Source organism: Oncorhynchus masou, chromosome 27 (assembly GCF_036934945.1).
Source record: "Oncorhynchus masou masou isolate Uvic2021 chromosome 27, UVic_Omas_1.1, whole genome shotgun sequence".
NCBI lineage: Eukaryota > Metazoa > Chordata > Actinopteri > Salmoniformes > Salmonidae > Oncorhynchus > Oncorhynchus masou.
This window is the reverse complement of record NC_088238.1, coordinates 64,141,122-64,152,536: the sequence shown is the minus strand read 5'-3', so window position 1 is coordinate 64,152,536 and position 11,415 is coordinate 64,141,122. Positions and strand designations below refer to the sequence as shown.

General features: G+C 45.2%; 1 protein-coding gene across 1 annotated transcript in view; it reads left to right on the top strand.

Annotated features, from left to right (window-relative positions):
- The window catches only part of LOC135515542 (steroid 17-alpha-hydroxylase/17,20 lyase), a 52,814-nt gene that overhangs the window by 3,561 nt on the left and 37,838 nt on the right, over positions 1-11,415 (top strand). The window contains exons 3-5 of the mRNA XM_064939158.1: positions 591-729; positions 913-1,010; positions 1,366-1,497. Coding sequence (XP_064795230.1) covers positions 591-729; positions 913-1,010; positions 1,366-1,497 — 369 coding nt within the window. The remainder of the gene's footprint in view (positions 1-590; positions 730-912; positions 1,011-1,365; positions 1,498-11,415) is intronic.

Sequence of the window (11,415 nt, the reverse complement as noted above, 5' to 3'; positions counted from 1 at the left end):
CTCCCTCCCTCTCCTCTCCTCCTCTCCTCTCCCTCTCCTCTCCTCTCCTCTCCTCCCCTCCCCAGTTGACTACAGAGTTGTTGACCCGGGGGAAGGACATAGCATTCTCTGACTCCTCTCCCTCCCTCCCTCTCCTCTCCCTCTCCCCTCCTCTCCCTCTCCTCTCCTCTCCTCTCCTCTCCTCTCCTCTCCTCTCCTCTCCTCTCCCTCTCCCTCTCCTCTCCTCTCCTTCTCCCCCCTCTCCCATCCCTTTCCCCTCCCTCTCCTCTCCTCTCCTCTCTCCTCCTTACCCTCTCCTCTCTCCCTCCCTCTCCTCTCCTCTCCTCTCCTCTCCTCTCCTTTCCTTTCCTTTCCTTTCCTTTCCTTTCCTTTCCTTTCCTCTCCTCTCCTCTCCTCTCCTCTCCCTCTCCCCTGTCTCCCCTGCCTCTCCTCTCCTCTCTCCTCCTTACCCTCTCCTCTCCTCTCCTCCCTCTCTCTCTCTCTCTCCCTCTCCACTCCTCTCCCCTCCCTCCCTCCCTCCCTCCCTCCCTCCCTCCCTCCCTCCCTCCCTCCCTCTCATCTCCTCTCCTCTAATCTCCTCTCCTCTCCAGTTGACTACAGAGTTGTTGACCCGGGGGGGGAAGGACATAGCGTTCTCTGACTACTCTCCTCAATGGAAGACCCACCGTAGGCTAGTACACAACTCCTTTACCCTGTTCGGAGAGGGGACCACCAAACTACAGAGCATCGGTGAGGCCACGGTGTGTGTGTGTGTGTGTGTGCACGCATGTGTGTGTGTTCAAATACTGTATCTGTTTGTCTTCTACATTTCTGTGTTTGTGTGTGTGTCTGTGTGTGTGTGTGTGTGTGTGTGTGTGTGTGTGTGTGTGTGTGTGTGTGTGTGTGTGTGTGTGTGTGTGTGTGTGTGTCCAGTACTAGAGGCAGTGGAGGCGCTGTGCTGTGACCTCCAGGCCAGCAGGGGGCAGGCTATTGACCCTGATCCTCCTCTGATGAGAGCTGTCACCAATGTGGTACTTATTGTTATTGATATCTATGTGTTGGCTGTAAGCACTGTAGTGGGTTTTTCGCTGCCCCACTTAGTCAGGTCTCCCTCCTAGTCAGGTCTCCCTCTTGGCCAGGTCTCCCTCTTGGCCAGGTCTCCCTCTTGGCCAGGTCTCCCTCCTGGCCAGGTTCTCCTCTTGGCCAGGTCTCCCTCTTGGCCAGGTCTCCCTCTTGGCCAGGTCTCCCTCTTGGCCAGGTCTCTCTCCTGGCCAGGTCTCCCTCTTGGCCAGGTCTCCCTCTTGGCCAGGTTGCTGGATGATAAAAGTCTAAGTATATCACCACCATATGAGTAAACATGTCTGACCTTTGATCCGTGACCTTTAGGTGTGTACCCTGGTGTTCAGCTCCACCTACCAACCTGGTGACCCTGAGCTGACCACTGTGATGGAATACAACGACGGTATCGTCCAGACCATTGCTAGAGGGGGGCTAGTTGACATCTTCCCCTGGCTACGGGTAGGAGACTCACACACAACTGATACCAATAGGTGAACAGGTTGTTGAGACGCTGTGGAAAAGTATTTTCTCCCTTCCTGGTTTATGATTTTTTTTGCACTTTTGTCACACTTACATGTTTCAGATCATCAAACAAATTTAAATATATCACACAAAGATAACCCAAGAAAACACAAAATGCAGTTTTTCAGTGATGATTTTATTTATTAAAGGAAAAAAAAGCTATCCGAACCATCATGGCCCAATGTGACAAAGTCATTGCCACCTAATTACTGGTTGTGCCACCCTCAGCAGCAACAACTGCAATCCAGCGTTTGTGATAACTGGCAATGAGTCTTTCACATCGCTGTGGAGGAATTTTGGCCCACTCTTCTTTGCAGAATTGTTTTAACTTAGCCACATTGGAGGGTTTCCGAGCATGAACCGTCTTTTTGAGGTCACGCCACAGCATCTCAATCTGATTCAAGTCTGGACTTTGACTAGAACACTCCAAAACCTTCTGTCACGCCCTGGTCAAAATGTATTATGTTTATCTTCATTTATTGGGTCAGGCCAGGGTGTGACATGGGTTTATTGTGGTGGGTTTTGTCTTGGGGTTTTGTGGGGCGTATAGTATAGTGTATGGCTGCCTGAGGTGGTTCTCAATCAGTCAGGTGATTATCGTTGTCTCTGATTGGGAACCATATTTAGGCAGCCATATTCTTTGAGTGTTTCGTGGTGTGATTGTTCCTGTCTCTGTGTTTAGTTTCACTAAAACAGGCTGTATAGTTTTTTCACGTTTCCGTCTGTTGTTTTTTTTGTACATTTCAGTATTTTCATGTCTAGTCATTTTTCAACAATAAATATGAGTAACCACCACGCTGCATTTTGGTCCGCTCCTCCTTCAACAGAAGAACGTCGTTACACCTTCATTTTTTTTTACCATTCAGAGGTGGACTTGCTGGTGTGTTTTGGATCATTGTCCTGCTGCAGAACCCAAGTGCGCTTCAGCTTGAGTTTACGAACTGATAGCCGGACATTCTCCTTCAGGTAGAATGGTAGAGAGCAGAACTCATGGTTCAGCTGGAGGTCATGAACTGATGGCCACACTGTCACGAATATTACCGATGTTGGCTCCCCTTCTGGTTCAGGTGGCTCTAGGCGGTCGTCGTCGCCGGTCTACTAGCTGCCACCGATCCTTTGTTCTGTGTTCGTTTGTTTTTGTCTAATTGGTTTCACCTGTTCCTTGTTTGGTTGTTAGGGTGGGGTTATGTAAGTTGGTTTAGCCCGCTTCTGTTTGTGCGGGCTTGTTCTACTGTAATTGTGAGAGGAGTTAGGTTTTTCGCTGTCCTAGTATTTTATCATAAGGGTACTATTTGTTTTATAGTTATGCCTGTGTTGGGTAAATACTATTTTGATCTTTTGATTTTGGACATTAAAGTGTGTTTTTTCCCACATCCTTTGCTCTCTGCGCCTGACTCCACACACACTCCTTGAGCGTTACACACACATTCTCCTTCAGGGTTTCTTGGTAGAGAGCAGAACTCACGCTTCAGCTTGAGGTCATGAACTGATGGCCGGACATTCTCCTTCAGGGTTTCTTGGTAGAGAGCAGAACTCATGGTTCCACCAATCACAGCAAGTCGTCCAGGTCCTAAAGCAGCCCCAGACCATCACACTACCACCACCATATTGGACTGTTGGTATGATGTTCTATTTCTGAAATGCTGTGTTACTTTTTACACCAGTTGTAACAGGACGCACACCTTCCAAAAAGTTAAACTTTTGTCTCGTCAGTCCACAGAATATTTTACCAAAAGCATTGGGGATCATCAAGATTTTTTTTTCTTCCAAAAGTGAGACGAGCATTTATGTTATTTTTGGTCAGCAAGTGGTTTTCTCCTTAGAACTCTGCCATGGATGCCATTGTTGCCCAGTCTCTTTCTTAGGGTTGAGTCCTGGACACTGACCTTAACTGAGGCAAGTGAGGCCTGCAGTTCTTTAGATGTTGTTGTGGGTTCTTTTGTGACCTCTTGGATGAGTCGTCGCTGTGCTCTTGGGGTTGGTGGGCCGGCCACTCCTGTGAAGGTTCACCACTGTTCCAAATGTTCTCCATTTGTGGATAATGGCTCTCACCGTGGTTCGCTGGAGTCCCAACGCTTTAGAAATGGCTTTGTAACCCTTTCCAGACTTATAGATGTCAATGACTTTGTTTCTCATCTGTTCCTGAATTTCTTTGGATCGCGACAAGATGTCTTGCTTTTTGAGATCTTTTGGCCGACTTCACTTTGTCTTTAAGTGATTTCTTGATTCAACAGATCTGGCAGTAATAAGGCCTGTCAGTAATAAGGTCTGGCAGTAATCAGGTCTGGCAGTAATCAGGTCTGGCAGTAATCAGGTCTGGCAGTAATCAGGTCTGGCAGTAATCAGGTCTGGCAGTAATCATGTCTGGCAGTAATCAGGTCTGGCAGTAATCGGGCCTGGCAGAAATCAGGTCTGGCAGTAATCGGGCCTGGGTGTGGCTAGTGAAATTGATTCATCAGGCCTGTCAGTAATCAGGCCTGGCAGTAATCAGGCCTGGCAGAAATCAGGTCTGGCTGTAATCAGGTCTGTCAGTAATCAGGTCTGGCAGTAATCAGGTCTGGCAGTAATCAGGTCTGGCAGTAATCAGGTCTGGCAGTAATCAGGTCTGGCAGTAATCAGGTCTGGCTGTAATCAGGTCTGGCAGTAATCAGGTCTGGCAGTAATCAGGTCTGGCTGTAATCAGGTCTGGCAGTAATCAGGTCTGGCTGTAATCAGGTCTGGCAGTAATCAGGTCTGGCAGTAATCAGGTCTGGCTGTAATCAGGTCTGGCAGTAATCAGGTCTGGCTGTAATCAGGTCTGGCAGTAATCAGGTCTGGCAGTAATCAGGTCTGGCAGTAATCAGGTCTGGTAGTAATCAGGTCTGTCAGTAATCAGGTCTGGCAGTAATCAGGTCTGGCAGTAATCAGGTCTGGCTGTAATCAGGTCTGGCAGTAATCAGGTCTGGCTGTAATCAGGTCTGGCTGTAATCATGTCTGGCAGTAATCAGGTCTGGCAGTAATCAGGTCTGGCAGTAATCAGGTCTGGCAGTAATCAGGTCTGGCAGTAATCAGGTCTGGCAGTAATCAGGTCTGGCAGTAATCAGGTCTGGCAGTAATCAGGTCTGGCAGTAATCAGGTCTGGTAGTAATCAGGTCTGGCAGTAATCGGGCCTGGGTGTGGCTAGTGAAATTGATTGAGCCAGAGGATGTTTTTGTGTTCGTTAAAACCTCTTGATACTCCCCATCCCGGATCCGGGATCGTGAATAAAGCCTCAGGCTCATTAGCATAACACAACGTTAACGATTTCTGAAAATCGCAAATAAAATGAAAATAATGCGCCTGCTCTCAAGCTTAGCCTTGTCTTAACAACACTGTCATCTCAGATTTTCAAAATATGCTTTTGAACCATAGCAATTCACTAATTTGTGTAAGAGTATGCTAAGCTAGCTTAGCATTTTGAGTAGCATTTAGCACGCAACATTTTCACAAAAACCAGATAACCAAATAAATAAAATCATTTACCTTTGAAGAGGTTCGGATGTTTTCAATGAGGAGACTCTCAGTTACATAGCAAATGTTCAGTTTTTCCTGAAAGAGTCTTTGTGTAGGAGAAATCACTCCGTTTTGTACATCACATTTGGCTACCGAAACGAACCGAAAATTCAGTCACCAACAACGTCAAACTTTTTCCGAATTAACTCCATAATATCGACCGAAACATGGCAAACGTTGTTTGGAATCAATCCTCAAGGTGTTTTTTCACATATCTCTTCATTGATATATAGTTTATGGAAGCCTGCTTTCTTCTCTGAATTCCATGGAAAAATACTTGCAGCTGAGGTTTGCGCACCAATTTCGGCGCAGGACACCGGGCGGACACCTGGTAAATGTGGTCTCTTATGGTCAATCTTCCAATGATATGCCTACAAATATGTCACAATGCTGCAGACACCTTGGGGAAACGACAGAAAGGGCAGGCTCATTCCTCTCGCATTCACAGCCATATAAGGAGACAATGGAAAACGGAGCCTCAAAAATCCTGCTGATTTCCTGGATGCCGTTTCATCTTGGTTTTGCCTGTAGCTCATGTTCTAGGGCACGCACAGAGAATATCTTTGCAATTCTGGAAACGTCAGAGTGTTTTCTTTCCAAAGCTATCAATTATATGCATAGTCGAGCATCTTTTTGTGACAAAATATCTTGTTTAAAACGGGAACGTTTTTCATCCAAAAATAAAATAGCGCCCCCAGAGTTTCAAGAGGTTAAACAGGTCTGTCAGTAATCAGGTCTGGGTGTGGCTAGTGAAATTGAACTCTGCTTTCCAAAAATGTTGATTAACCACAGTAAATTCATGATTTAACAAAGGGGGGGATTACTTTGTCACATAGGGCCAAGAAGGTTCGGATAGTTTTTTCCCTTATTAAATAAAATGATCACTTAACTTCATTTTGTGTTTACTTGGGTTATCCTTGTGTAATATTTAAATGTGTTTGATGATATGAAAGTGTGACAAATGTGCCAAAAAAATCAGAAATCAGGAAGGGGGCAAATACTTGTCCACTGTGTGTGTTTCTAGTTGTCACCCTATGTCAGTCGTTTGTGTTTAATTTAATTTTAATTAACTTTTTATGGCTGCTGTCCCTGTACAGGGATCAACATCAGGGGAAATTTCAGAGTGACAAGTAATAGTACTCGATAAAACTCAAACTATCATTAAAACACACATTTATTTTTTATTTTTTTTATTTCACCTTTATTTAACCAGGTAGGCTAGTTGAGAACAAGTTCTCATTTACAACTGCGACCTGGCCAAGATAAAGCATAGCAGTGTGAACAGACAACACAGAGTTACACATGGAGTAAACAATTAACAAGTCAATAACACAGTAGAAAAAAAGGGGGGTCTATATACAATGTGTGCAAAAGGCATGAGGAGGTAGGCGAATAATTACAATATTGCAGATTAACACTGGATTGATAAATGGTCATGTACAGGTAGAGATATTGGTGTGCAAAAGAGCAGAAAAGTAAATAAATAAAAACTGTGGGGATGAGGTAGGTGAAAATGGGTGACACATGCAGGTTACTCAATTAAAGCTACACTTTGTGAATCTAGCCAACATGTCAGATTTTTTAAAATGCTTTTCGGCGAAAGCATGAGAAGCTATTATCTGATAGCATGCAACCCCCCGAAATACACGAAGGGGACGTAAACAAAATAATTTGCGTAGCCGGCGCTACACAAAAAGCAGAAATAAAATATAAAACATTCATTACCTTCTTTGTTGGCACTCCTATATGTCCCATAAACATCACAATTGGGTCTTTTTTTCCGATTAAATCGGTCCATGTATACCCAAAATGTCCATTTATGAAAACAGTCTGATCCAGGAAAAAACACCGTTTCAAAACGCAACGTCATTTTTTAAAATTAAAAAAGTTGCCTATGAACTTTGACAAAACACTTCAAACTACTTTTGTAATCCAACTTTAGGTATTAGTAAACGTTAATAATCGATCAAATTGATCACGGAGCGATCTGTATTCAATAGCAGCAAGTCTTGAAATCGTGGTCCACATTTTCTCTTCCATAACTTCCTCCGATGTACTCGATGACAGGAAGTGCCTATTTCTCATTTCACCAAGGATTAACTTCAACCCAATTCCCAACACTGGCGACATCGTGTGGAAGCTGTAGGAACTATAAACTGAGCCCGATCTATTTTCTCTTGCCATAGACAATTTAGAGACTGGCGGAGTGATATTTTTTTGTGTTTTTTGTGAACAGTTTTCCTTGGGGTTTTGCCTGCTACACACGTTCTGTTATAGTCACAGACATGATTTAACCAGTTTTAGAAACTTCAGAGTGTTTTCTATCCACACATACTAATCATATGCATATACTATATTCCTGGCATGAGTAGCAGGACGTTGAAATTTTGCGCGATTTTTAACAAAAAGCTGAAAAAATTCACACGCTCTTTCAGACCACTGTTGGTTTGCTGATGTCACGACTTATTTAGTCAGCCACCAATTGTGCAAGTTCTCCCACTTAAAAAGATGTGAGAGGCTTGTAATTTTCATCATAGGTACACTTCAACTATGACAGACAAAATGAGAAAAAAAATCCAGAAAATCACATTGTAGGATTTTTTACGAATTTATTTGCAAATTATGGTGAGATCAGAAGCATCAACATTAATTTGTTTTAGACGTCCCTTTTTCAGGACCCTTTCTTTCAAAGATCGTAAAACTTCCAAATAACTTCACAGATCTTCATTGTAAAGGTTTTAGATTTATTTTAAGACACTAACAGCTTACAGACGGTAGGCAAATAAAACCTCTTCGGGCTAGGGGGCGGTATTTCACGTCCGGATGAAAAGTGTACCCAAAGTAAACTGCCTGCTACTCAGGCCCAGAATTGAGGATATGCATATAATTGGTAGGTTTGGATAGGAAACACTAAAGTTTCTAAGACTGTTACAATTATGTCTGTGAGTATAACAGAACCTATTTGGCAGGCAAAACCCTGAGGACAAACCATCCAGGATTTTTTTTTTGAGGTGACAGTGTTTTCAAGGGGTTTTCTATGTGGATCTTGCCTGCAGTTCCAGGGTTTTGTTGTTGAGGTGACAGTGTTTTCAATGGGTTTTCTATGTGGATCTTGCCTGCAGTTCCAGGGTTTTGTTGTTGAGGTGACAGTGTTTTCAATGGGTTTTCTATGTGGATCTTGCCTGCAGTTCCAGGGTTTTGCCTGCCAATCCACTGGATGAAATTGGTTGATGTTTTTTCTTTGAGAAATGAAGAAGTAGCCATTTCCATTCTGGGTGGATAGCCAAGTGGTTGTGGTTGGGGCGCGCGTCCTGAAAGCTCGCTCTACATTGTTTTTATCCACTAGTGAATGCAGTTTATCCCGTCTTAAATGTTACCGATTATTCGCCTTAAAAAATACCTAAAGTTGGATTAGGAAAGTTGTTTGAAATGTTTGGACACAGATTACAGGTAACTTATTCGATATTTTGTAGTCATGTTGCGAGAGTTGGAACCAGTGTTTTTCTGAATCAAACACGCCAAATAAATGGACATTTTGGGGATATAATGACAGAATTGATCGATCAAAAGGACCATTTGTGATGTTATGTATTGGAGTGCCAACAGAAGAAGATCTTCAAAGGTAAAGGCATGAATTATATCCTTATTTCTGACTTTTGTGTCGCGCCTGGTGGGTTGCAATATGATTTTCATGTGTTGGTGCTGGGTGCTGTCCTCAGATAATCGCATGGTTTGCTTTCGTCGTAAAATCTTTTTGAAATCTGACACTGTGGCCTGAGACGCCCAGCCCTGAGAGAGTGGAGCCTGAGACGCCCAGCCCTGAGAGGGTGGAGCCTGAGACGCCCAGCCCTGAGAGGGTGGAGCCTGAGACGCCCAGCCCTGAGAGGGTGGAGCCTGAGACGCCCAGCCCTGAGAGGGTGGAGCCTGAGACGCCCAGCCCTGAGAGGGTGGAGCCTGAGATTGACAAGAAGTTAGTCTTTAAACATTTATTATTATGAATATATCTGTTTTTGAATTTGGCACGCTGCCATTTCACTGGGTGTTGTCAAATCAATGCCGTTAACGGGACTGGCGCACAAAGGGATCACTACGAGGTTTTAAACAAATATGACGCAGATCGATCAAGACAGCGAAACACAAGGACAAAGTGGAGGAGCAATTTAGCGGGTGTGACGTGAGGCACACTGTATTGTCTAACGATCACTGTTTACAAAGAGAAAGCCAGTCACGTCACAGACAACGCTGCCCTACTGGACGAGCTAAACACACGATGCATCTGAGCTGTCGAGGAGAGGCCCAGAGGACGCCGAGGTCTCCACGGAGGACGTATATAAGTCATTGAAACATGTTAACCCTCGCGGCCGAGACGACATCGCTAGCCCAGTCAATTCACAGCACTGGGACTGAACTCCACCCGATGCAGCTTGGTCCTGGACTTCCTGGAGGGCCGCCCCCAGGTGGTGAAGGTAGGCAACGTTATCTCCTTGACACTGATTCTCAACATGGCTGAGTCCTCAGTCTGCTCCTGTACTCCCTGTATACCCACAACTGCATAGCCTCACACACTCTGCCGGCGTAAACAAACTCTCCCTCAACATCAGCAAGGCAAAGGAGCTGATTGTGGATTTCAAGAAGGACCATTGCTGGGCAACCTCATCAACGAGGAACGGTAAAAGACTTTGAGTTCCTCAACGTCTCCGAGAAGCTGAAACAGTCAAACCAGGATGCTGAAGAAACGCGGCCATCAGAGGGCCATCACAGTGTTCTACAGGACCACCATCGAGAGCCGGGGGACCGCAGCCACCTGGGAACCCCAGCCAGCTGAGCTTGTTCTCGCCGCTAACATCACTCAGACGTGAGCAGTACAGGAGTATCAGGGAGATAACTGGAAGACTGGCCAGTAGCTTCTACACCCTGAAGATCAGGCTGCTGAATAGACACCACTAGTCAGCTGTTTCTACCCCCAGACCATCAGGCTGCTGAATAGACACCACTAGTCAGCTGTTTCTACCATCAGGCTGTTGAATAGACACCACTAGTCAGCTGTTTCTACCATCAGGCTGCTGAATAGACACCACTAGTCAGCTGTTTCTACCATCAGGCTGCTGAATAGACACCACTAGTCAGCTGTTTCTACCATCAGGCTGTTGAATAGACACCACTAGTCAGCTGTTTCTACCATCAGGCTGTTGAATAGACACCACTAGTCAGCTGTTTCTACCATCAGGCTGCTGAATAGACACCACTAGTCAGCTGTTTCCACCATCAGGCTGCTGAATAGACACCACTAGTCAGCTGTTTCTACCATCAGACTGCTGAATAGACACCACTAGTCAGCTGTTTCTACCATCAGACTGTTGAATAGACACCACTAGTCAGCTGTTTCTACCATCAGGCTGCTGAATAGACACCACTAGTCAGCTGTTTCTACCATCAGGCTGCTGAATAGACACCACTAGTCAGCTGTTTCTACCATCAGACTGCTGAATAGACACCACTAGTCAGCTGTTTCTACCCCCAGACCATCAGGATGCTGAATAGACACCACTAGTCAGCTGTTTCTACCCCCAGACCATCAGACTGCTGAATAGACACCACTAGTCAGCTGTTTCTACCATCAGGCTGTTGAATAGACACCACTAGTCAGCTGTTTCTACCATCAGACTGCTGAATAGACACCACTAGTCAGCTGTTTCTACCCCCAGACCATCAGACTGCTGAATAGACACCACTAGTCAGCTGTTTCTACCATCAGACTGCTGAATAGACACCACTAGTCAGCTGTTTCTACCATCAGGCTGCTGAATAGACATCACTAGTCAGCTGTTTCTACCCCCAGACCATCAGACTGCTGAATATACACCACTAGTCAGCTGTTTCTACCATCAGGCTGCTGAATAGACACCACTAGTCAGCTGTTTCTACCCCCAGACCATCAGACTGCTGAATATACACCACTAGTCAGCTGTTTCTACCATCAGACTGCTGAATAGACACCACTAGTCAGCTGTTTCTACCCCCAGACCATCAGACTGCTGAATAGACACCACTAGTCAGCTGTTTCTACCATCAGACTGCTGAATAGACACCACTAGTCAGCTGTTTCTACCATCAGGCTGCTGAATAGACACACTAGTCAGCTGTTTCTACCCCCAGACCATCAGACTGTTGAATAGACACCACTAGTCAGCTGTTTCTACCATCAGGCTGCTGAATAGACACCACTAGTCAGCTGTTTCTACCATCAGGCTGCTGAATAGACACCACTAGTCAGCTGTTTCTACCATCAGGCTGCTGAATAGACACCACTAGTCAGCTGTTTCT